Source organism: Taeniopygia guttata, chromosome 9 (assembly GCF_048771995.1).
Source record: "Taeniopygia guttata chromosome 9, bTaeGut7.mat, whole genome shotgun sequence".
Classification (NCBI taxonomy): domain Eukaryota; kingdom Metazoa; phylum Chordata; class Aves; order Passeriformes; family Estrildidae; genus Taeniopygia; species Taeniopygia guttata.
In genome coordinates, this window is record NC_133034.1 from 14,837,311 (window position 1) to 14,864,322 (window position 27,012).

Below are 27,012 nucleotides of genomic sequence, written 5' to 3' on the forward strand. Positions count from 1 at the left end.
GGAGCTGTGGGAAGATGGTGACTGAAGTTGCAGGTGGCTGGCAAAGCCCTTGTAGAATGACTCAAGAGGCTGCATCCACCAGAAACATGGCCTGTATCAAATGCAAATGTCAGGTTTTAGTCCTTTTTCATACACTCATATTGAGCAAATTTAATACTGCAAATTGCAGTAAGGCAATTTCTTATTTACGTGTGGAGAAGAAGAATCTGTGGATTTAGACACACACACACACTTCTATGCTCAGAGACTCAGGAGGTCTCCTTGAAAAGAGTCTGTCCTTGAGACACTCTCAGACAGACACCAACACATGGGGCGAGTTCAGTGGGCTGGATTAGCTGCTTTTACTTAAAATAAGAAGACCTAGGGTGTTCTTAAACTACAGAAAATCCCATTGGAGGCCTATTTGTTAAAAATATGAGAAGACATGCTAGAGGTGACAGGGATTCATTGCCTTCATCTATCATGGAGGACTGAGCAACAAAGTAATGGGCTTAAATGGGAGCAGGGATGAATTTAGGTAAACAGCAGAGAAATATAAGAGCAATTCTGCAATATTTCAGACTGACAGGGGAGATGAGGGGAGCTGCTGCACTCTCAGTGGTCGCAGGGGAACCTCCTGAGTTCCTGTGGCTGAGGTTGGGCCCCAGTTGCCCAAAGAGCTGTGATTTATTTATCACCCCAGAAATGTCAGAGATGAGTTTGGCCAAGTGCTGAGTACTTGAGAGCTGCTTCCACCCAGTGTTCTTAACTGGAAATAGATGGGCTGAAGTACACTTCTAGAGTGTAAATTTATCTGGTGAGATGGCAGCCCTGCCTCAGCAGCTTGGTGGGACAGGAGGCATCTCACTGAAGTGTGCCAAGGCACTGGCTCAAAGTCAGGGACTATGCTGGAAAGTTTAGGCAAGTTTTTGAGAGAAGATCGAAGCCAAAGAATTCCCCATCTTCTGATCTCAGGGGATCTCAAAAGAGGGAAAGAATCCAACCTAATATTTGGCTCTGGAAAAGGAAATTAGAACTGTGCTTTAGTCAATTTTATATAGCTTTTTGCCACATGGTCTCATCAATAAATCTTCAGTGTGAATGAACATTTTAGAATATATAAAGCTTCCAGTTACAGCTTCTAAATGAAATCACATTTTGCACTTTGGAAGTGCCAAAATCAAGCTGATTGCCTTTATTCTTTTCTTTTCCTCCAAAAAAATATCAAATTTTGACCAGAAGAAAGTCTTAAGTTTCTTGTCTAAGTGACCAGCTTACAGATTTGCCTTCACTGCAGTTTTCTGTTTTGAAGTGCTTCTGCAGAAGATTCCTCACCAGCCAGTCAGAAGCGTGTGCAAGAGCAAAACTCATCAAAGACTAGAAAAATAATATTTTCCCATCCCTGAAGAGCGGTTGCTTTACTTGCATCCACGGCAGGGAAGGGCACTCTAGAGGGCCACAAAAGGATCTTTCCCACCCTCGATGACCATCTATTCTCCACGCAGAAGTCATCTTCGCACAGTTAAACAGCTGGTGAACGCTGTGTTCCATACATTGCTTTGTGTTCTGTATCCCCACACTGATTATTCAAATTAACATTGTGAAAGAATGCATAATTTTCATGGAATACATTAGGTTGGTTTACTCTGACAAAATAAATGTTTAAAATGAGACACGCCATGTCCCTCAGATACATCTGATGGAATTAAAAGTTCTAATAAAAACCCGGTTATTTATACAAGAGGAACTGCTAATATTTAAGCAATTTTAAAATTAATTATCTATTGCCCATTTTATGTATGTTCTTGAAGCTGATGGCATTTATTTTCCACCTCCTCTCACTTCAAGAAAAAAAAAAATCCCAGAAGCCAAATTCTAATGGCATTTGAATGGGCATCCAGCCAGCTTCCCAGGAGCCAGCACTTGGGACATCTGTTCCTTCTGCCATGCCGTTAGAGACGTGCCATCTCAACGTAAGCAAGGGGGCACATTCTCTGGCTACTGGCATTGGCATATGTGAAGAGTTTTCTTCCCACTGGAATGCATTTCCGTGGTGTATGGCCCCTGTTTGTGTTCCTCCTGTGATGTATGAACCACAGCTTGGGGCAGCATCTTTTCCTTCAGCTCCAGCGATCTCCAGTGGCCTTTCAGGGCTCACTGCTGCTGTCAGTGCTTGCATTGTTACTGCTCTCCCCTGGGCTGAGCAGGGTAATGCCCCTTCAGAAGGGCAAGTGGACTTCCTTGTCTGCCCACATTGTCCTGCTGAGCATCTGAGAAGCTCTGGCAAATGACAGTACAGAAAGGACAGGTGAACTGGACTGAGCAGGTGGAAACAGCCCAGCATATCTAGGATATTTTTTGGGGCTTTCCAGCCAAAAACACCAAAAGATTAAAGAGGCTTGCATTCCAGCATCCCACTTGGGTTATCTTCAGCTGTACAGAGCCTTGTCGAGTTCTTTCAGACATTTCTAGGAATGGGCTATTCCATAACCTCTCATAACCTCTCGGGTTCAGTGCTGCACTATTTTCCTTGTAGAGAATTTTCTGCATAACCGGTCCTCATTTCTATTTGAGGCTTTTGTCTAGTGCCTCTTGTCCTTTCATTCTGTTCCTCTGACAAGAACCTTTACCTTCTTTGAGTTAAGCAAATGCAGTTCCCTCTGTTTCTTCTTTTGTTATGTGTTGTACCAGAGCCTCTTGATCATGTCAGCAGCCTTCCTTACTCCCCTCAGGACCTTAATCCTCACCACCTCATGCACTGAGGCTGCTCTGGCCTATTGCATCCTCCATCAGTTCTTTGTTATTCATGTGCAGCACAAATATCTTGCTCAAGAACAAATCCCCTGTTATAAATTACTTTAGCTCCTCTGACTTGCTGCTGTTTAAAGCTGAGCATGTTGAGCACACCTTGTATGTGGCAGGTCTTGACTCACTTTGCCATTTCTGTAGATAACTTAGACCCATAGGGAAACATGCATTCAGAATTTAGCTGATAAATTACCATAACATAACAGTGACAATATACTGATTCATTTAGGACTGGAGTGTGCTAGAAGTAGTAGGATCGGGTGTAAATACCACTGGTTTAAGATGGTAAGATGTGATGAAAGAAAAGAGGCACAAATATTCGATATCTTCAAGTTTTTTCCATTTTGCCCATGAAGTAAAAGAGCATGTTGCTTCCATGAAGCTGCAGATGGCATAGATTATGTGCTATTTGCAGTAGAGAAACAGTTTTAAAAGCATTTTTAAAATTTTCTCACATCAACATACATGTCCAGTTCTATCCTACCACAACTAGTCCTCTTTCCTGTTTTCAAATCTGCTGTTTCAAATGAATCAGATTTTTTTTTGAGACAAAAAATGAGACATCTTGCTTTTGAAGTTGATTGAAGAGTTACCCCCCATTTTTGCTTTACAGCTTATAAGCTTTTAAATCTGTTCTAAATATGAAATACTTATTTGGAAGCATGATAGTAAAAGGTATCAACTTCTACAAAGGTATGTCTAGATTTGAGTGCAAACACAGCTCTGGGAATTTACAGAATCTTCATTGACCCAAACCACTGTGTTTTTTAAGAGAGGAAGATACTTGCTTCCTAAAACTTCTTTTGGTTGGCAGTTACCTCTGCCAGCATTGTGTCCTTATGCTTGCCTGCCCACTTGCTCCCCTGCATTAGAGGAGGAGATGCTCTGCCATGATCATGGATCCAGCAGGGTCCCAGGGAGTTTGGGAGCTGGCAGTGGTCCTCCTGCTGTAGCACAGCACAATAGGATTCTTCCTTTGCTCCCTTTGCATGTAGAGGTGGAAAGAGATTTGGAAACATGTGGGTGCTTCCAAGTGGAACTTCTCAACTGCTCATTCTGGGTGTTATCACCTTGCTGCCTAATGAATGCTTTGAATGGTCTGTCACAGGTTTCCTATGCAAGAAAAATTGGCTGTAGGAAATGAATGATGATGCCCATTTTGTTTCATTATTAGCAGTAATATGCTCCATTTTTCAGTAGGAGGAAGAAATAGGGAAGGGGAATTGCTCATAGACTTGTTAATTGCAGAAGGTTTTAGACCTTCATGGTGGGGAGAAAGGGATAGGCAACACTCCTAATGCTGCATAGTTACTCTGGGATGTGTTTGTCTTGTCTAGGGACAGTACCAGAGTAGCACTGTCCTTGACTCCAGTTATTCACAGAACAATACCCAGCCTGGACTGCATTTTCCATATACATCTATTGACATTCTCCCCCAAAAACACACACACAGCCACTGGATTTGGTAAAACTTCAGCACACTGATGTTATATAGAATATGGTGTGTAAAAGCACAAGAGGCTGAGATGACGGGCTTTTTCACTAGACTTGAGATATCTCCATTTTAGGAAGTTCAGTCTTCCTTGGGAATTAAGTGAAGAAAAAATATATTCATGTGCACTGGAATTTATGGATCCTCTTTTGGAGGCAACCTTGAAACCAGCACAGCCAAGACACCTGGTGGATGTCCTGAGCAAAGTGGCATTGCATATTCTTGTTTCAGGGCTCTTGTGTAGGAAAAGACCTTGAGTGAAGTATTTCCACTGTGTTTGTGCTTATATTTCTGCCTGACCCTTTGTCCATCTTTCCCTATCTTCAGCTTCCTGGGATGAGCTCTAATTAGCTCTTTGTAAGCTGAAGCACAAGGGATCCTGCAACATCTAGCTCTTGTCCTATAAAGCTCAGTGGAAACAAAGCCATGCTAATGCTTCAGTGCTCAGTCTATCAGTGCTGATAACAGTCTCCTCTTTGAGCCCATGCTGTTAGAAACGTAGCAAAAGCCTGACAGTACATTAATGTATATACTCATGGGAAGAGTCTTTCAGTGAGATACAGGGTCTGCTGGGTGGGAATCAAGCAATAAAGTAATTAACTGAGAGGAAGTGGTTGCAATGCTTTAATCAATAAGACTGCAGTAAAACTGAATAATGGAAGATCTTGTCCTCTTCTGTTCTCTCCAGTGCTGGTCCTGAATGGGGAGCAGTGCTGATGTCCCAGAGTGAAGCACTATCTCTTCTTGAGTTCCTTCATTCCCTTGACAGCCCTGGATCACATGGGCAAACACAGTCAAGTTAATCTGCATTCCTCTGGCCATGGTCACTGTCTGTGTACTCTTTTAGCATATGGCAAATGCAGGAAAGTGTGACTAGGCTTAATTGTGTCTCAGAGGGAGCTAAACTGAGTTGTGTTGTTGTGTTTGCCACAGGCAAAGTCTGTATATGTGCAGTTGCCCTGGCTCAGCTGGCCCTCAGAAAGCCATCACGATGCTCCTGCTCGGGAGCACGGATGAGCCCTTGGCACTGCAAAGGCAGTGATCAGACAGACTGATGGGTGTGTTAAGGCATTTGGGAGGCAGCCAAACTCAGTACTTTTAAAAATTTCCTTTCACCATCAGCTCCATGGCTGCAGTCCTTCCCTGTAGCTGGAAGCAGGATGCATGATCCTAGTGCTTCTAGACGCATGATCCTATTGCTCTTCACTTCTGTGAAGAGGCAGGAGTGGGGTGGGCAGGCCCTGGGGCAAAAGCAACAGTGGCCATGTAGGGGCATGTGTCCATAACATTTGCTTTTCTTTTCCTTCCACAGCCCTTTTCAATCTAATTCCTGTGGGTCTTCGTGTGGTGGCAATCCAAGGGGTGAAGGCAGGTCTGTACGTTGCCATGAACGCTGAGGGATATCTCTACAGCTCAGTGAGTACTTTGCACTGTTGGGCTCCTGGGGTGCCTTGGTTTTGTCGGTGGGAGGAACAGACTGTGCCGGGACTTGCAGCTTTTTCTGAAAACAGTCACGGATCAGCAAACCTTTAAAAGCAGGAGCGGGGGGAGCTGCTGTAAGGCCATGCAATATTCACTTAATAGTGTCTCCATGGAGACTCATGGCAGTATTTCCTGACCTGTGAAGATACACTTTCTGTTCCTTTAAATATGTACTTAATGTAGGTCATGTTGTTGAGCATTTGTATAGAGTTGGCTGGTCATATTCTGATTTCTCATTTGTGAAATGGCGTGGACTCACTGGGATTGCTTCTGAATTGCGCCCAGATACCTTATCATGGGTGGTGCCCCAATGGGCCATACTCTGCTTTTGACTGCAGTGTAAATCCACAGCAATACCCTGACTCTCTTAAAAGGGTTCTGGACTATTCTCTTGGCAGAAATTCCTGTATTTGTGTGGTCTCTTTAATGCACATAAAAGATACGTGCGGCAATTTTTGCCAACTAATTCCCTTATAACTTTCTTAGATGGCATGAAAGGGCATGAGGTTATTCATAAGATTCTCATTTAAAGTAAGTAATTGATTTTCACAGTGAATAATTGATTCGGTGATTTATTAAATATGGCAACCCTTTGCCAGAATTTTTATGCTTCAAATAACTTTGTTCTAGTTCTACATAGTAAAAAGGGATAGTTAATAATACACTTCCATTTCTGTAGTTATGATAGCTTTACAGTGCATAGCCAGATTCTAATCTCATCTGCCTTTGTGTAAATTTACAGTGCAGTGATTCTGCTCTTGTCTGGGCACTTTTGCTTCAGAAGCATTGTGAGAATGACGATGGGACCACTGAAAGGACAACAGTTTGGGTTGCTCTATGCAATTTTTCCTAACTTATCTTCCATCTTTATTCCTGGTCAGTTTTATACTGCTCACATGATTGGGATTTCCTCTTTTCCCTTGGGATGTAACAAGGCTCTGTCTCCCCAGCAGCTCAGGGTAGCAAGCAAGTGGAGGTGTTAGTATGCCTGGCGAGATAGGTCTTGAAACTGGCTGCGTGTCAAGAAGAGACAGAGATCAGTCTGGATCTCTGTGGATGCCAGACGCTTCCTGTTCTTTCATAGCCCAGTAAACATAATTGACTGCTTCTAAATAAATTAAATTGATTTACTAACAATGAAAACTTCCTCTCTTTGTAAAGCTATCAGAGTCCTAAAGGTAATACCAAGCATGATGTGGTACTGCATTATTGTGTGTGTCCCTCTGGGCACATTGTGGGTCTCAGGACTGATGCTTTGCCCTGTTTGTGCAGTGCAGAGCATGGTTCTGGCCTAATGCTGAGGCTCCTTGTACCATCAGTGTCCTGTAAATGAGGGTTGCAGGAAATCAGAGTGTTTCACAGGTCCACAGCCAGCCAACAGGATCCTCTTGGACCAATGAGTGGTCATCATTTTCTGAACAATTAGTGCAGGGGAGGGAACGGTGTGGGTCTTGGGAAAAAGAAGAAATAGAGAATTAAAAGAATGATGTTTGGCAGCTGAGAGACTAGAGGAGATGCAGAGAAAAATTTTCTCTCTTTAGTAGTAGTGAGACATGATATAAAGGGTGGGAGGGATGCACCAAGAGGTGGTAGACAGCAGGAAGACCATGCTGTCCAGGAAACACATCTGTTAGTCGTTTCAAGTATCCTAAAAAGCACCAGATCACGCATGTATTCAAGTGAGAGTGATTTAATGGGCCTGCTTATTTCCAACAAGTGTGCCTGTCTTGAGTAGGTTAATCAGGGAAGGCTGATGGGGAAGGATGCACTGTGATGGCCGGTGGTTAATGAAGTGAACCTCATTACATGCCACAGCTTGATGGCATTGAGCTCTGTCTCAGCTAATAAGAGTGAAACTGTTCGTTTTATCAATGTGATCCAAGGTTTCTGCTTGCAGTAAATGTGTGATGCACTACTCCAGGGTGATGGACCTTTTTGGATACTTTCCTTTTGATGACTGGTGGCTCTGTCTTACAGCAATAAATCAATGAATGCACTGTGCATGGGAGCAAACCCCAAGGCAAGAAAATAGAAAATTTGTGGATAATGTGTGTTAGGAGCAGGAAGTGTGGGTCAAGTTCATTGTAAAGGACAAGGGATGAGATCAGGATGCCATGAAAGAACTGGATATGTCTGAGAAGAGTTCAACCTGTTTAGGCAGTCTCTTTTGGATGCTGCAGGTTTCCTTGTGGGGTGAGGATCCCCAGGCCGTGCTGCCTGGACCTCATTGCTGACCACATCAAGGGACACATGGTCCCTGGTCTTTGCTTAGCAGACTCTAAACTACATCTTTGTTATCTCTGTATATATACCTGTTTTTTTTCACTAGCCTTTTTTTGGGGATTTCTGAAAAATAAAGGGTCAGTATTCCCCACAGATATTGTTCACTCACATGAGCCAATTGATAAATAAATTGCTTGGCTGCCTTCCATGCTGCGTGGAAGCCCTGTAAGGACTTCTTAGAACACCCTCAAGGCCAGGACTGATTTCAGATAAAATTGTCCAGGATAATGTTTTTTTTTCTGTTTGTTTGTTTTTGGTTTGGGTTATGTTTTTTCCCCTCCTCTTGAACACAGATTCATGTTGCAACTGAACATGTTATCACTGTGGGTTTGTTTTGGTTTTGTTTTGTGGGACTTTTGGTGATGCTTAATCTCTTTGTGACAGCTGAAGTCTTGGCTGACATCCTCTGCCCTGAATCAAACCAGAGGCTGTTATCCCTGGTCTTAGGGATGGCTTGTGCCAGCTCCTTCTGAGTTTAGGCCAATGGGCTCTTGAATGAATGGGCTTAGAATAACCAGCCCCTGGAAAAAGTCTTCCTTGTGTTAATTAGCACAAAAGTAGGGCTGAGTAGAGTCCTCTAAAGCCAAATGTGGTGACACAGCATTTCCTAGGAACTTGCAAGACCTTTCTGGTGGCTTGGCCACATCGCTACCTTCAGCAATGAGTTTCCCCATCCCTACCTCATCTGTTAAGGCAGGGAGAGTGTCAGGCTGGGTTGCTGGGTTGAAGCCAACCATATATTCCTAGCCAGCTTTAGAGGCCTAAATTTATTAGATGCTAAACCTTCTTTGGGAAGCAGCTGTTTGGGACTTGTGCATTGTTTACTTACACTAGATACCTGATTTAGTTTCCCCTAGACTAGGTTATTGCTATCTCTGAGGCCGACAGGGAATTAGGTGCTAAGTAGACAAGAAAATCATGCTTTGGTAGGAGACATCCTGCTTTGCAGAAAGTAGGATGCAAACCACTGTCTGCATAGCAAGCTTGCGGGGTCACTGGTGTGTTCTGTTTTGGTTTCCTGTACAGTACAGCAGCTGTAACTTCCCTGAGGGTTCACAAAGGTTTCACTCAGCACCTGTTCTGGGGAAGGGCTTGACTCTCCTGAAGATCCACTGGTAGCATTTGATGTCAAAGTAAAAATGCACAGAATGAATGAAGGGCAGTGGGTACAACTTACAGTGCCTCAGCACTTGGGAAGAACCTGAGACCACTGGCTGGTTGTTTCACAGGATTCAGAAACATGGAATAAAGAGATCTGTCCTGCTCCAGTGAGTTTACAGCCTAATCCTAACAGGAGAAGACTCAGAACATGCTCTCCTGTCTGTCTGGAGTTAATAGTTCTACCACCAAATCAATTTCCACTCCTGTGTAACTTCGTGAAGTTTCTCCCTCAGTTCCCAGCTTTCCCTCTGTTATTCCTGCAACAACTCACAGGGGCATAGGAAAGGGAGTGCTTATGAAGAATTTCACCTGGGAGGCAAACCTGGTTCTCTTGGAGTAGATCTTCATCATGGGGCAGCAGAGTCTCCATGGGTCCACCCAATCACTCCAACTGCACTGAAAGTGCATCTCTCAATATGATGATAATGTCTAATTCAGTGGCATTGCAGCTGGGATTGGTTTTGCCCCAAGTGCAAAACATTTCTCGTCTAAAATGTATTGCTCTCAGATACTCCTTGTTGTTTAACTTGAAGTTCTAATTATTTTTGAAATGGCAAATTGTGATACATAATTTATTGGGAAGACATAGAAAACCCTAGCATAAACAGAGAATACAGAAGAAAAAAATGGGTCACTTACAGGAGCTCACTATGGTTTTTCAGTATAAACCTATGAGTTTGAAATGCTGAAATTAGAGCCTGAATTACTTCAAAGATTCCTGCTAATAAGGGAATGATTATGCACAATAAAAAAAAAATACCACTAAGCAGCATTGAGAAAACTCCAGTCATGCTAAAAGCTCAGTGTGTCTTTGCATTTTCTTTTCCTCTCCTTTTTTTCTGCTTTATCATTTTGCATAATAAACATGTCTTGAATAATAATGAACAAGCATCTGGGGAAATATGTATATTAACTGTATTTTTAATCTGCTTGCAATGCTATAACTATTTTGCTACAACTCCTCTAGGGTTGCTGCACTCCTGTTTACATCACTCCAAGGTCAGGGGCTGGAATCAATAATACTGCATTCTCTCCCCCAGTAGGCTTGGGGTGTTAAACCTGTTCCTGCCAATGCCATTTATTTAATTCCTATTTGATCTCCAGTGGTGCTAGTTGATTTGGTTAGAAGTACAGATAGGCCAGGCAGGTATCCTGGACATTTTGCAAACCTTGTAAGAAAGCACACTTGTTGGGGGCATTCCCTAGTTTACAGGCCTCATTAGGAAGCCAGGTCAGTGGAGGGGGAGAGAAGTGTCTCAAAGGCAAAGCACAGCAGGAGACCAATGTAATGTGCCTCTAATTTCTCTCCAGAGCTCCTCCTCTTCTTCATTGGTTAAAAGGGGCTTACTGAATGAAGGCATTAACTGGGAGATAAAAAGCTTCTCCTGTCCCCTGATTTTTTAATAAATATAGGAACAAAATGAATATTCAAGGAAGCAGCGGTCCTGAGAAGAGCCAGCCCCTAGGAACAGGTTCCTGCCTTGCATCAAATGTTCCTAAAATACAGCTCCTGGCAGGCCCCCTGGCCATGCCGTCCTTGTAAATACAACTCTCATTATTAAAGTGGACCCTTTTCCCCTGGTGAGATGCTGCCATCCATGTTGTTCAACTTGTCAGGTGGAGGAGAGCAGCACATGCATTTCTCTGGCTCTTTGGGGGCAGGTTTCTCATCTGCCATCCTACTGAAGTACCTGTATTCCCTGAATTTCCCAGCACAGCACTGTGGTACAGCTCCCAAAGGGAGGGTGGGGCTGTGCAGCTTGAATTCACATCTGGAATGAGTTAGATCAGACTTTGCTGTTCAAGCAAGAGACCTTCAGAGGCAAAAATCAGTAACAGCAGGGCCTGATCCTGCTTTCCTAGCTGCTGTTACCTTGTCTTATATGATAGCAATACCAATTATAAAGGACAACTAAGCTTCAGTAAAAATATTCCTCTCTTAGCCTTAGTTGCACAAGATATTTAGGAGCATGCAATTGTCTACCTAACACCAACTGAGGGAGTAGGGATGGGCAGTTCCCCTTGTGAGCAGTGGTCTGTCAGTGTTGGAATGAATTATGATCTTTTGTTGAAATTTCATTTTGGAAGAAGACTGGGGGGAAATGCTCCAGAGGTGCTGACTCATCTAATTTTGATACTTCCCCAAAGCAACATTACAGATTCCCATTTTAAAAGAACTTTAGAGTGGTTTATATTGCCTTATCATTCGTAATAAAATCAGAACAAAATGTTTAGATTTTGTTGGAGCATTTTAATCCCACATGATTCCCTTGAAATGTGGAGGGAGAGTAAAACACCGTCAGGGAGGGGTTGCTGTAAATTGAAGTGAAAGCAAGAGTAGAAACTAGAGAGGTGGATCAGTGGAGGCTGGCTTGCCTGTTTTTGTCCTTTGTGTTGTGTGTGATCAGTTAATCACTGTAGGGGAAATGATGAGGTTAAAGCAGAACAGTCAAAGGCAATGCAATGTCTGAGTTGGATTTTGGAAGGGAACTCTTAACACATGTCTAGATTGAGGACAGGACAGTATGCAGTGAAGCCCCTGTTTAGCAGAAAATATGTGCAGGTGGAGCATTTATCCCAGCAGGGAAAAAAAAAAAGACAACTGTCAAAATGTCCTTCTGGAGAGGTGTTTACAGCAGAAGTCCCTTTTGTTGCCATTCTTTTGCTAGCTGGAGGGTGCAGGACTGGCTGGTAACTGAGCTCCTTTCTCCACTACCTGGCTAATACTTGGCTTTTCCTAAAACTCTTTGGCCTGCTTTGCTTGTTTTTAACGCATTTATCCAGTGCCTATTTTGACAATAAATTGTTATCAAATAATTTGTCTGTTATCTGTTTTCCAGGAGTGAAACCTAGACAGAACTCGAGGATATCCTGGGTTACAGTGGGACTATCATTGACATTTTATTTTGTAGTGGAGGGAGGACAAATTGTCCTTCCTGAGTCCAGGACACTGATATGAAAAGAAGCAAGATAAGTTTTGAGTGAGAATATGTTTGACTGAGGTCAGGTGTGTGTTAATGAAATGATTTGGATCTCTTTTCTAATAATACCAAACTCAAATACAGAATGGATAAAACTAGGAAATAGTGTGCCTTTGCCAAACAGTGACCAACACCTCTGGAGGTGAAAGCAGGAGAGAGGCTAAAACATCCAAAGAAAAAACTTTACTGACTGTGCATGTAATTATAACTGTGAGCCAAGTGATAGAAAACTTCAAAATTGAGAACACTGGATTTTAATACTGTTTTCTAAGGAAAAGAAAAAGTTCCTGGGCTATTTCAAGACAGCCTGGCTGAAACAGTGGTGAATGTAGGGTACTGTAGCAGAAAAGGCCTGGATAGAAACCTGAACTAGCCCTAATTTGCTCTCAAAGGGTAATGTCCTGACTAAGCATCTGCAAAACAAAAGTAATTTTATTGAGGTCTCTGGATCACAGGAGCTCAGTTCAATTGCTTGAGACTTTTGTTACCATGGATCCCAAGATACAGGGCTGGCTTCTGACACAGAAACCTTCTGAAGTTGTTGAAGCAGACGTGCACAGCAGGAGTTAGGAACCTGGCCTGAAATGTGTGTGTGAAGTTCAGTGAAGTGCTAGAATTGCACCTTGGTGCTTTTGTGAATCTGTGTTCCCTGGTCACCCCTGTTGCAGAGACGCAGGCTATGGGGAGCACCAGCCTCTTCCAAATGCTTCTTCTGGCATCTTTCTGAATGAGACTCTCCATGCTGCAAGGAGAACTCCAAATCTACCCATCTTCTCTTGCAGTGAAAGGGAGCATGGGGTGGGAGGGGTGTGTTGTGCTGCTGTCCCTGCTGTGCTGTGCTGTGAGGTGCTGTGTGCTCAGCTCTGCAGAGCCATAGGATGGCCAGCGGGGCTGTGCCAGGAGCCTGGAGCTGTGTGCAAGCAGGGAGGAGCTCGGGACACCTTGCCAGCAGCACTGCCCAAAGGCAGCCTGGCAGGACACGGCTCTGTGGCTGCTCCAGGGCCTCCTGAGCCTTGCCTGCTCCTTGCATCTGGCCTCACGGCATCTGAGGTGTGCCAGAGCAGCACTGCAAGGGCTGTGTCCTGTGCATGGTGGCCCTGGGACAGGGCTTGGACAGCACTGGGCAAGCAGCCTGCAGCAGAGGCAGAGCCTGCCCTGCTTACCCACCACAGCCACTGCCACAGGGACGGACTTTTTTAAAATATAAGCCCAGCCCTCCTGGGAGACTAAAAATGTCAGCCTCGAGGGGAAATGGCTGAGTGTGTCAGATATGCTGGTTGTTTATTTCTAGGGCACTTAATTGTATTAGTCAGCTTGTAAATTTTGAATAAATTAATATCTACTCTAATACTTGGGGTTTTTCCCTGTATTTTTTTGCCTCTGGAATGGTTCTAGGGTGGGGCCCACAGAGTTTTGAGATGATGCCATCCAACACCTTGGGAACAGGCACATTCAGAGATCCTTGGTTCTTCAGGGCAGAAAGATGACACAAGACAGTCGTTATTACAATAGAGGCTTTGCTTCACCCTGGACCTTTTGCAGAGCAGGTCAGTTTAGCAATCATCCCAAACCCTCTGCAGCCAGTTTAACCAACATTCTGCAGAGCAGATTGTTTCACACATTAACCTTAATGTGAGCTCGAACACACAGACAACTCATTCATCCCACCTGCTGATCCTTCTCCTGCCCTGGCAGTTGTGACACTGCAGGGTAGTTAGCAGAGCACTGCATGTGCTTGCACATTCCTGTCTGTGCTGTCAGGAATTCTCATCAGCCTGTGGGCTCCGGAGTCCTTCAGAGAAGTGTCTGGTGACCCAATGGCCATGGCTGATGGCCACCAGCCCTACACAGTGGTGCAGTGCAGGAGGGAGTAGAGGGTGTAATCATACAGATGCAGGATTATGGGAAATTTGGGATTTTGAGAATTCCAGTAATAAATTCATGGCTTCTTCTGCATCATGAATAGGAGGAGAAAATCCTCACTTTACTGGAGGCTGAGCCCAGACAGGATGATTCAGAGCAGAGTGTGGACTTGCAACTTGGTCCTTCTTTACCAAACTGAAATGAAACACTCTCTGCTGCACCAGCAGTTGTTTTTAGACTGCTTGCAGGACTGGAGAACCAAGTAATCATAGTTGAACTGGTACCCATTAGGCCTTTTATGGTGTATCATCACCCTTCTGCCTGCAATTAGGTTACATGCTTAATCTTTCGTGACTAATTTCATTTGCTTGCAGCAGTTTTGCTGTTCTTTAGTTACACTTCCCAGCAGCTTCTGCTGCTCACCTTAGTTCTGTCATCATTTCTCCTGTTCCTTTACCCCTTCTTACTCTCACATCAGTGTGTTTTGGACAACATACCCAAACCAGCAGATTTATCTTAGCAGATGCAAACTATGTATTCTTATGCCTGTGGCTTTCTCAATAGCTTTTGCTTGATTAACAAAGGGACCATCTTCACTGCTGATGAACTAAGGATTGCATACTTTGTTTTGTGGAGGTTTCTACTCTTCTGTGGAAAAGCCTAACAAGCCCTGAAGTGTTTAAATAATATTAAATTAATCATTCCTCCGTGAAATCAATAAATCCCTCACACACACACGTAAGTCACAGGTTAATACGGTGTTTCGACGTCTCGGCCATTGAGAAGGCAGTAAAGAGCCTGTGAGGGTGCCCTGCCACCTCCCACATGCTGATGGTATCCGAGGTGCAGAGGAGCTGTGCTTTTGGAGCACTGGTAACCTTTCACGCAGCTCTTCCCTTCGAGTTAGGGGATTGCAGAAAGCTGAAAGTATTTTGGTATTCACAATGTGCTCCCTAATCCTCCAAATACATACCTATGCACCAGCCCCATGCTGAAAGCTTTATGAATCATGAACAACCTCTTGACATAAATTAGACATGGCACAATGATGGTAAGTCTTTGTCTCTCACCACTTTCCTCCTGAGATGACCAAAGGATTTCCTCCTCTTTATAAGACACTTCCTTTGGTCAGCTGCTGAAGGCTGTGCATCAAATGCATTATTGATAACAGCCCTTGGAAGTGCATGCACACCTTACAGACTCCCAGCAGCTGTCTGGAACACTGCAGAGGAATGACTGCAGCTGGACAAAGATTATCTGCTTCTTCCTAAAAGCCCCCAAGACAGAAATCAGTATGAATCTCCTGCACAGCCTTTTCTCTCCCACCACTAAATCATTGTAAGTCTGAAGTAGAAGAGAAGAAAATAGAACCTCAGGATTTTGAACAAAGCTGTTGAGTGAGGAGGCACCAAAAAAGAATGTCCAACTTTCTGGACACGTACAGAGTGAGATGAGGTGAGATATTTAGCTTAATTCTGACATTTTACGTCCTGCTTGTCTATCTTCATAGAAACTCACCACAGTCTTGTCCACAGGAGATGTCTGTGGATGTCCTGTGAGATCCCTGTGGGCTCTCCCATTTTCTCTGATAATTTTCCACTTGAATTGGGAAACTTCATCATGTAGCCAAGGAAACTGAGTGTAGAGGAGTGATGTGATATGCCCAAGGTCATGTGTGGAGACTAGATTAGGCCTTCTATTCTCCCTAATCCTAATACTTTGCCTTAACACAAGCTTTCTTTTGTATCACTGTGATTATTTAGGGAACTATGCATCAGCAGCAGCACAACTTGTTTGTGTAGTATCTTGTGTCTGAGAAAATCAGTTTGCTTTCAAAGCTGTGCACTCTGTAGGCTGGGATTGCTTTTCCCTCTGTCTTCCCATTGCATTTCTTTTCTGGCTCCTCAGCATTTATGTCCCTAGCAATCATCATTGAGGATAATGGGAGCAGGCAAAAGAACCACAGGAGAGTCGTGCTTTGCCAGCCATCTTCCCTTGCACATCTTAATACCATATGTCAAGTGCAGTTGCTCAGGGCTCCACAGATATCTCTTTTTCAGCCACCCGAGGAGCTGGGGCTGTTTACAGTGTTGGCTTCACAAGATGGCAGGTGGAGAATTAGAAACTGCTCTTGAGAAGCTCAGGATTGCAGCAGTGCTCTGAAAAGAAACACTTGGTAAAGTGCTGATGCCCCCAGGAGCTGAACAGCTGGGTCTTGCAAGAAAACTGTTTGCAGTAACAAAAGCAGGCATGGGTTTTCAGATAGTTTAAAGCCCTGCTTTCAGAGGTATTGAGCACCCAGTACATCTCTCACTGAGATGAATGTAAAGGTGGCCCTTGTGGTGCATTTAACTCAGTGTCCACCTCGAGTAAGTGCCACTCACAGTGACAGCTGGAAGAAACCAGTAACAGAGACAGTAGCAGAGTCAGCTCTCGGACAGCTGAGAAAACATCTTGGACTGTGCTGGAATACTTGGTTTTTCAGAGCTAGCTTGAGTTCTAGAAACCATCCAGGTGGATTGCTGGGCAGTCTGGCTGGAATTCACAGAGCTTCAGTAGTGCTTTACAGTGCTGGTATAGAGCCATGCACTGTGTCATCCCCTCTCCAGGCATCTCGTGTCATCCAGGCATGACCAGAGACTTAATGAGACCTGTGGGACAGCCCTAAACTGGTGGTTTTGCTTGGAGGTGGACTGGGTGGGAATCAACAGAAAATTCTATTCCATAGGGTTTTTTTCAGTGGTGGAAGGAAGCATGGCTGTAAAGCATCACATATCAAGGCAATCAGTGGTGGAAGGACCAGTACAATTTCTGTGGTATTGAAGGATGTATTTTAGTGTCTGCTGTCACTACCACTGGGTTATACTTGTAGCAAACCAACTGGTATTTATGATATTCATTAGAAAACTGAGATGAGTGTGTTTATTCCAGCATCCCTGAGACTCCTGCTCAGTCTCTGGGTAATGTCCAGTGAATGGGTGCATGCTCATGTCACTGCATCTGTGGAAGACCAACTCCTTTGTGAGGCATTGGAGTATGAATTTTCTGTGAATGTTCTTTCTTAATAGTGATAGAATGATTTTGGTGAAAAAATGGTAATTCACTAGAAATAGTGCCTGGTTTGGAAACTGGAAATTATCGTGTGATAGCAAGATTGGCCTGTCTACCTGAAAGCTCAAAGTGATTTCCAGAAGAAGGAGAGAATTATCCACCTTTTACACAAGGAAGGAGAGGTGTGGAAAAGGGAAAGGTACCTGTTGGCCCTCTTATATTTGGTTTGTAACCCCTTAGTGGCAAAGCACCCAGGCTCCCATAGCCTCAGCTTCTTGCATGAGACAGGCTAATTTCAAGTAGTTTGTAAAATATTTCTGCATCCCCATATAAGCTTTTCCCTCTGGATTCCAAGTGTGAATGTCTCAAACTTAATTGTGTAACAATCTCTGGTTTTGTAAGGAGCTCTGAGAGACAATTTATTAAAGGTTTAGCAGAGTATTTCATAGTTTCTTGCATCTCCAGGAGTTTTGTGCAAAGAAGGTCTTTGTGAAAGTTTATTATTCAAATTTGGAGGAATGGAAGGAAATCAATTTCCTTCTTCAAAACTGCATTTTTTCACCTACTCCATTTGCTTATCACTCTCTGCCTTGCCAGGATTATTCTAATCAGATTTCGCATACAAAAAAAAAAATAATAACATAAAAATAATTCTCCTCTTTCAAGTCATTGTGAGACTTAAATAAATTAAGACATTGATCAGATTCTGCTCACTGTTGAAGCTGTGAATACAATGGAGGGTACCTGTTGTGGCTGGGGATTGAGTCTGATATGTGTTTTTTTATCTTCAGAGGGAGGGCCAGAAGGGAGGATTGAAATCAGACTCATCCCTGGGAGTTACTTGGTTAAACCTGTGTTTCAGGTAGCAGCTGGGATGTGGACCTGCAAGGCACATGGCCACAGTCCAACCCAGAGGGGACAAATGGCAGAGAAGGGATGCCTGTGTGGCTGCAGGAAGCTGCTCCAGCAACCAGGGCTGCCAGGCTGTGCTTCACCACCACCTCGTGCATTGGGCTGCTGCAAAGGGGAGCCCAGTGTCCAAATTACTGGAGTGGTTTTGCAAGTCTGTCCTCAGCCTAATGCACCAAAATGCCAGCCTGTAGCAAGGCAAACACAGCTTCTCTGCATACAGCTTATTTCTGATTTGGCAGCTGTTTGGGAACCTTATTTGCTGTTCATGTCAATACTGATAGCACTCCTATGGGTGCTGTGACCTTGAGCATCGTTTCATTCTTCCTCAAAAAGCTCATTATGAGCTCCTAAATCGTCATCAGGGATTTTTCATGAGCTAAAATGAAAGTGTCTTTCTGTAAATACTGCCACAATGAAGTGTGTTCACCTCTCAGCATGAGGTCTGGGCTTGTGGGCTTGGTGGACAAAGGCCACTCGGATACTGATTCTGGCCCCTTGTATGACAATCTGTGTTTCCGTTGAGTTTGACAAAGAATAACTCTCTATTCCATAGATCCATAGGGATCTTCTTGATAGTGGCTAAAAGGTGTGTGTGGGTGTTCATATTCAGCCCAGAAGACAATTCACAGGCTCCTGACAGCAGTAGTTTATTTTGAAGTCCCAGGCACACAGAGCTTGGTAGCACCATTTAGTAATAAAACAGGCCTGCAGTCAACATTTTTTAAAAATGTTGTGTCCCTCTTTGCAGATGGGAGTTTGATACTTAGGGTACTCTTAGGACAATTTGTAGGGTTCAGCTCCCTGCTCTCACAGAAGAAATGCCTTGCCTTGACTCGATGATTCAGTTCAGTTGTCTAAACCTGGACATTCCTCTCCATCTGCAACGTGCCAGCATCCCCTGCCTGGCTTCCACAACACCATGGATCTGCCTTAGGACCTGTGTCCTGCCTGCCAGTCCTGTGCATGTCTCACATGCCCCAGGACATCTTAGATGGCACTGGAAACCAATGTTGAGGTAACCAGATCGAGCCCTTAATCTCTCTGCCTCAGCTGCTCATCTATATGGTGGAGATAAGATTCCCTGCTCGCTCCCACGGAGACAGTGTGGAGATAAGCGTGTTGTGATTGACAGGCACTCGGATGCTGTGCTAAGGGCACAGAGCTTGAGTAGATAAGAGAGTGACTACATGACAGCATGATGGTTTTTTTACATTGTTCTTTACCTCAGAAGATTTTCTCCTTCACATGTCCTTTTTCTATCAGGTTGTTAGTGCTCTGAAAGAGATCAGCTCACATGAGCCTCTCACACCTGAAGCCTTCTGACACTGCTCCAGTCCTAGCTAGGTTTCTCTGAGTTCAGCCATCCTGTCCCTATTTGACCTATTTGCCCCACATTGATCAATTAAAGAAGTGTTCCAATACCTCAGCAGTGTTTGGAGGCAGCTTCTATTTGAGATAGCTCTATTCATTAATAGAAATGGCAAAAAGAATCACTTGGTTTTCAGGTTTGTCAAGTTGGAATGATGCAGGGAAGCAGGGAAATCACTGTCTGACTTCAAAATGGAATAAATTGGCCTGACACCACCTGAAAGAATAAACCCAGAAGCTAGATATCGTATTTTTCAGCTAAATCACTGCTCTGACACCTAGCTACTTCATTACCAGTGGTGCTGTAAATACTTACAGCTCCCTGTGGTTTCAGTGGGATTTCAAAGTAATCACCAGCCCTGCAGTTCTTTCCCCTTTTATTTACAGACTTCAAAAGCTCAGATTTGTGCTCATCATTTAGGACTCTCTTTCTTGTAGTTTATTTGGAGACTGTCCGAAATAAATTTTCTATAGCCAGGAGATGTTTTCAAAGTTTGCTCTAAAGGTACTGAACACTGGAAGTCTCTAGAACATAAGAAACCAAGACAGTCAAGCTGTAAGACTCCACTGAAATCTGTGGCAGGGTATGAGCTCATCTCCATCCTAGGGTCTTGCCTGGGAAAGATCAAAGAATTATCCTCTACAGCAGAGGACTGCCATGCTCAGCAGGGGTGGTAGGTGCGTTGAGGGCAGCAAGAGGAAGCTGTGAAAAGCTGTGTGCTCTGCAACAAAAGCTTCAGCCACACAGTTTTCCCTGTACATCTTTCCAAAGACCCCACAAGAGAGTCTGCAGCATGCACTTCTTAGGTCATTATGTCCTTTTATTTATCTTCACTTTCACAGTGTCCCCTTTCTTTATGCCTGTAGTCATTAATCATATCTTCAAATACTTGGGTATAATCTGCTCACAGTAGTGTCACTTTAAATTGTAAAATACTTTATGGTTAACAATTTTCACAGTTTCTGTGAACACTGATGTAAACACCATTAATGGACTTTCCCTCCTGCAACTCTTGCATCTTGAGTCATTGAAACCTGCATGAAGTGAGCAAAAGCTGACAGGCATTCTGAGTGTGTTTTAAAGGTGGTGGCCTTGCATAAATTCTCCGTTCACTTTTATTCTTTGGGTTTTTTCCTGAAAACACACCTAAGAGAAGGCTGCAGTGGCTGTTGCTGTGTTTCCATGCATTGCTAACAGGAGCTGTTCATATCCATCTCGGGGGCTTATACAGTAACTAAGTCATAAGGGACATGAGCATATCCTCAATTCTACAGGAAATCTTGTACCTGCAGTTACTCCTCTGGTCAAGTTTTGGCTGAAATGAGGAAGTGTTTTTCTTCAGAAGATCCTGGGGGACTAGCTTTTGATCTAGACCTCAGGGCACCTCTTGTGCTCTGCAAAATTTGGCAGCATCCATGTGGTGAAAATATCCCTCCCTGCATCTTTCTAACTCATCTCTCTGTAGGAGCCATCTGTCTGTCTAATCTTCCCAGGGCGAACGGATGGCTGTGCTTAAGAGTTTGACCATCCAAATAGAGTCCTCGAGTGATGGAGCCAATGATGCAATGATTGCTGGGGCATGGTGAGCTCTGTGCAGCCTGGCTACAGCTGCTTCCTTGCTTTCTTCCCATCACTCAAATCTGCAGTGTAATTTTTAAAACTGCCATGGCAGATGACCCTAGTCTTGTGCCTCTAATGCAAATATTGACCACATTTCCTTTAAAAAATGTTTGGAGGAAGGAAGGAGGAATAGCTCAGAGGAGGTACATTGTCATCTGTACAAAGCTAAATCCACATTGAGTAGGACAAAGATGAATTTCCATACTCAGAAGGTGTAATTGCATAGCAGGTACAGTGTGCATGCTTGGTAGGTAAATTGTAACACTCTGAGGCTATCATAACAAAAATGTTGAGGGCACAAACCACATTTACATATTTGAAAAAGTGGACTTACACATTACTCTTGCCCATTCAGCTGCCCAAATCAGCTAATGTATTAATGTATTAGCTTAATACATGATAGTCTTACTCCTCAAATACACATATTCAGAGAAAAATAAAGATTTAGAAGCATTTTTTTACAGTAAATATGGGGATTAATCACAAATCCAATAAAAAAAATTGCAGTTTTACTTCCCCTTTTACAGTCTTTTATGGTTTGAAAGCATCTAAAATGATGCTATTTCCTGATTAGATACCTTTTTAAAATTTCCTACCAGTCATTTTCATGTGGGTTTTTTGGTTTTTGTTTTTTTTTTTGTGTGTGTTTCTTTTCTGGTTTAAGCTACTGAATAGTTCTTTAGTGTGTGACAGCAGAGTCAGCAGAAAGTAACTGTCCAGACTGCAAAAATGGACTTATTTAACCTGGTCTTTAGATCACGGTGAATAAATGAGAAGGAAAAATGTGTTTCTGGATGTTTTCAGCCTTCAGCAATTCAATGACCATGCCCTTTTCAACCTCAGCTAAATGAAATATACACTCCTAATGAAGTTCTGCCATTCAATTATTTTCATGTTTTCATGTTTTTTTTGGGGTTTCTTTTAGATCACCTTCATTACCCAGACAAATGGCACCTCCGTAGCTTTGTTGGTCTGTCCCTTTTCTGCTTAGAATATCCCATCACCTTTAGTGTTGGAAAACCTGCAGATGTATTTGAGAAAGCAGTTGCAAGATGGAAAGTGTGACTGAGCCCTCCTGTTCTGTGGAAAGCAAGCTGTGAGGCCCCTGTCAGAATTGGATGAGTCATTTTTACCTAGAGCAATATTTTAATGATGCGATTGAGCCAGGACTGGGGGGTTTTCATCCATCCTGTACAGAGGATGGTGTATTCTGAGTGACTGCTTGTCCTCTCACAGCAGTTTGGAAGGGATCTGCAAAGTTTCATGTGATGTGACAGAGCAGAGCAAATAGGGAACTAATTAGGTGTAGGCACATGGTGGGGTAAAGCAGGTGCTAGAGACAGTGAAAGTGTCATAAAGGTTGGTGTGCAGACAAGAGGGTGGAGGAGATGAGTTCAGGCATTGAGGTGAGTCCTTGGAAGCACAGCCCCACTGAGAAGTCTCAGAGGAGGGTGAACCTCTCTGTCTGAGTATCTCTAATGTTTTCCTGGAGAGCATTAGCAAGTTTAAAACAGAGAAAAAAACTATTCTTCACATAATATGTGATGGCTGTAAAGGATACCACAGATTGCTGGAGATTCAGGGCTGCCAGCAGTGTTCTTAAACTTTTCATCAGTATAGCCAGTACTGATCCCCACCAGCAACAAAATTCTCAGCAGAAGGAAACCTATGTTCAAGAGGTCTAGGAGCAGTGGGATAGAAAAGGTCTTTGGAAGACTGGAGAATTGACTTTGAATCATGGAGAAAACAGTTTCATCACTCTCCTGCCTTAGCTGTTGAGCTCTCTTTCTTATCTCATCATGTTTCATACAGTCTTTTCTCCTGATGTCACACGTGCTGGGGGCATTAGCCCAGCCAGTGGCCTGGAAAACAACAGAGCAAACTTTTTGGGCAGAGCTGGATTTTTCAGCTGGCTCCAGGTCTGGAGGTAGTGGGCACAAAATTAAACACAGGAGATTCTGTCTGAACACCAGGAAATGTTATTTTACTGTGAGGGTGGCTGAGCACAGGCACAGGTTGCTTGGGGAGGTTGTGGAGTTTCCCTCCTTGGAGGGATATCTGCCTTTTTGATTCCTGGCATCCCTGGTATATTTTAGTGATCTCTGCAGATGTCTCTGGAGATGTTTGGAAGACTCAGCTGAAGTGGCTTCCTGGCTCTGGAAGCTAGGGGACCACGGAGTAGAATAAAGCCATCCAGTGTCTCTAGATGCCTTTAAAAGTGCAAATGCAAATGTGTTGCCGAGATCAGACCTGGGGAAAAAAGTGCCGCAGCACAGCAACCTGCTACAATAAGCTAGTGCATAAATATTCCAGAAGAAAGGTTCAGAACCATCTGCAAAGACCACTAAAACTTAGCAGGGAAGCTGGAAATCAAAAAGAGTTAATAATCAGTCCTCAGTGTCTTGGGAGCATGCAGGCCTCTTTCTGCATTATGCTACATGAATGTCTTTTGTATTGCAGTATCAGTCTTTAGGTGAAAAAAAAAAAATAGGGAGGCACAGTAATTTTAATAAAGTACTCACATATAGACTGGAGCTATTATCGTGCTGGAAGTCCTGGTTGTTTTGAAGGAACAATCTGGTAGCCATTAAAAAATAGCCATAAAAAAAAATCTCCTGCCCCCAAAAATTTTGCATGCTTGCATTTGTGTTAATAGTTTCCTTTTTGAGAAAAGTAAAGTGACAGGAAGGACAGAGAAGACTTGGGCATGAGAAAGTGGGTTGTGGAAGAGATTCTTTATGTCATACGAAACCTATCACCTCCACGTCCAGATTCCTCTCTGTCCAACTCAATACCACCCTAATAAATCTCCACCTCTTGGCTGATACCTGCATCCAGGACATGCTATCAGTCACTGCTGACAAGGACTATTAGTCATTATTGCCAGGTTAGAAACTCAGTCTGAACAGGTTGGATGGAAGAGAAACCAGTTTCTTTGTGCTGAGAAATGTTTGCTGCCAGGGGTGTGTGTTCTAGGGGTTAGCAGAGCTGCCTGCTGCCCAACACAGTCCATGCAGCATTCCCAATTCCTGGGCAACACTCGCTGTTTTAATGAGTAACATGTTCCTTTGTGCATTGCTTCCCTTGCTCTGCACCAGCCCTCCTCCCAGGTGCTCCAGAAGCCCCGAGATGATCCTGCAATCAGATAATAAAAGTGTTGTCACTTAATTTGCACTCTTGTTTCAGAACGAGGTGATAACATTCCCGATGATCTGCCTTTAAAGGGAGCTCGTTTGTTGCTCTTACTCAGTGAGAAGGGAGAGAGATGGTCTTGTTCCACTTGGAAACTGCAGAATTAATTAAAAGGTTTCCAGAAACCATCTGTGAGCTTTTATTACAACTTGAGGTTTGTTCCCACTTGTTCGAGGAGAGCAGGGGGTCGGCAGGCTGAGGGCTTGGAATTGTTTAACTTTTGTGTATAGACCTGTGACCACATACAGAGCAAAACTTATTAAAGCCAGTGGTGCTGCCTCTCTGCTTTTCCTCTGACAGGCTCCCCCAGTCACCCAAGTTCTCTGTACGGCTGTTGCCTCTCATTTTGTATCTGACATTTTTGCTACTGTGAGTTTTTTCAGCAGAATTCCTCCAGACGTGCTGTCATGGATTGTTCCAAGCCACAATCCAACAGGACAGAAGGTGCCTGAGTTAGCTTCAGCAGTGAAATTATACAGCAGAAGGCATTATTAAAAGTGGATCTTTTGTCCAATAAATCCTCCTTTATGACTCAGAGATTGGAAGGAATTCAGAGAAGGGCAACAGAAACAATTCTGGGGCTGAGTGTTGAGTTAGAGGGGATATGTTAAGAGAGGAAAAAGTATTGGCATTCGTTAAGGGAGAAAATTAAGAAAAGTGTAATGAGATGTACTAAGATGGGAGATGTTTTCAGGAAACCAGCAATAAACATAAAATGCTGCAAATTACATAGGAAGTTCCAACCTGGTGATGGAAGTGCACTGGTTCAGTGACTTTAGCTGTAAAATGGAGCTTTCCAGGTGTGTAGTGAATATAAATACAGGTATGTGATGGAGATCACTGTCCTTGCACTGATAGGGATGTGTCCCTTTCACCTGGACCATAACCAAGGGTGGGTAGACAGGGCTTAATAGTATCCTCTCTTTTGATGCCCCTGTAAAAGGGACATATTTGGAAGAAAAAGCCCTCTCATTTGCAAAGAACAAGTAATTCGGAAGCTGGAGAAAGCTTTTATTATCCACTGAGTGTGTGTTAATTAACTGTCTCACAAATTAACTCTTCGTAGAAGGTGCTTAAGTGAAATGCCCTGAAGCTTCTTAAGCATCTTCTCTGGAAAGAGAAGCTGGGATTTGCTGTAAAGTCCAGTCACAGATCTGAGGAAAGCCTGCAGCAATCCTGCAAGAAGGATGCTGGCAACATTTCCATCCTAGCTCCATTCTCTGATCTCTTGGCAGCTTTTCATTTCAGCAATGACAGTATTCTTTTAACCCAGCTTTTGTACCTGTTGAGTTTTCCTGGAAGCACTGTCTCTGGTTTGTGCTGCATGTATTCTAGTCTGCTGGATTTTGGATTGATTGTGGATGTCTAAGACAGGTGCATCTGATCTTAAAATCTCCTAGTTAAAGGAGCTTGTAGACGAGCCATGTTTATGTTTTCCCAGCTCATTAGAGGAACAGCATGTGCTGTATTCCTGACTTTTGACTCTTGGACTTCATTGTGGGAGGGAGGGGAATGTGGTTGTTTTCCTTTTGCTGTGTTTGTGGCTGGGGGTCATGAGCATCTCCTTTTGCCCGCTCTGTGGCCTTAATTTATTAGGGTTTTTAACTCCTCCCTTCAGTTGCTGCCTGTTACTTGCCTCCTGTGCCACTTCTTTTCTTGGGCAGCAGTGACAGCTCTGTGAACACCCCCTGCTCCCCTTTGGGGGACGGAGCTTCTCTGTTTAGGACACATGGGAACCTGAAAAAAGCAGCAGGGATGTGCACAAGGATTTGTCCCAGCCTGTCAGCAGCCCATCAGCACAGATGCAGCAGCGTGTTTCAGGCTGATGCCTCAGCACCTCCTTTCTTCATCTCCCTGGGAAGGCAGGATGGACAAGCCCAGCTCTATTTTCACCAGGGAAAAGTGAGAATTACTCACCGCAGCTCCGGGCGAGGCAGTCTGAATCTCTGCGTGATGGGAGTGGGCTGTGCGGAGCACTGGGGGAGAAGGGGATGCTGGATTGCTTTGCTCCAGCATCCAGCCACGGAACAGAATATATTCGCCCTGAGCCTCAGAGCAGGTTTGCAGCAGCAGGAGCACACGGGGCTTTCTGTCCCGGGGTGGGCACCTCTCCCTCTGCTCCTGCAGCGCTGTTCCAGTCCCACTTTTAGCAGCCAAAGGTACCAGTAACACTTCTGCAGACAGAACTTTGCTAGGGCATAACAGCTTGCATGATTTAATTATTTTAATTGGAATTAACTGGGAAAATAATTCCCTCTTTCAGCAGGAATAAGCAGGACGCAGCCTGTCAGAGTTTTTTCAAATGAGCTCTGCTGAAGGCAGAGGTGCAGAGATATGTAGTCAGCCTGCTTTAATGAGATTTGGCTGTAATTTTGTGATGAAATTATTCTAGGTTAAACTCAATCACATACAGAAAAAAGTGTTTCATTGTATTAAGGCATATTTGAGACCCACAAATCTCAGTCACAGTATTGCTGAGATAAAAACTATCAGAAATTATGTCATTTTGAAAGATTTTCATTTTCTGAATAGATGTGGGAGAACAAATACTGCTCGTAATGCTGGGTGCAGATTTACCAGGATGTAATAATGGATTTCTTTCCCAAATAGTTATTAAACTAAGAAAAAGCAGTGCAGATTTGCAAAATATTGAGATTATTATAAAATTCTTAGACATAGAAAGTGACCTTCAGCTGAGAGACCGTGAGTTGTTTCAATTTAAATTAGATGGAAGGCTAAACATTCAGCTGTAACTAAGATTTATTATTTTATAAAAGTGAAGAAAATTAGTTATAGAGGCAAACTAGGCTGTAAAACTG

General features: G+C 43.6%; 1 protein-coding gene across 4 annotated transcripts in view; it reads left to right on the top strand.

The window, feature by feature from the left end:
• FGF12 (fibroblast growth factor 12) overlaps window positions 1-27,012 on the top strand; it is a 215,558-nt gene that overhangs the window by 141,025 nt on the left and 47,521 nt on the right. For all 4 annotated transcript variants that reach the window (XM_072933278.1, XM_030280802.4, XM_030280801.4 and 1 more), the window contains one exon: window positions 5,592-5,695. In XM_072933278.1, the coding sequence (XP_072789379.1) occupies window positions 5,592-5,695 (104 nt within the window). The remainder of the gene's footprint in view (window positions 1-5,591; window positions 5,696-27,012) is intronic.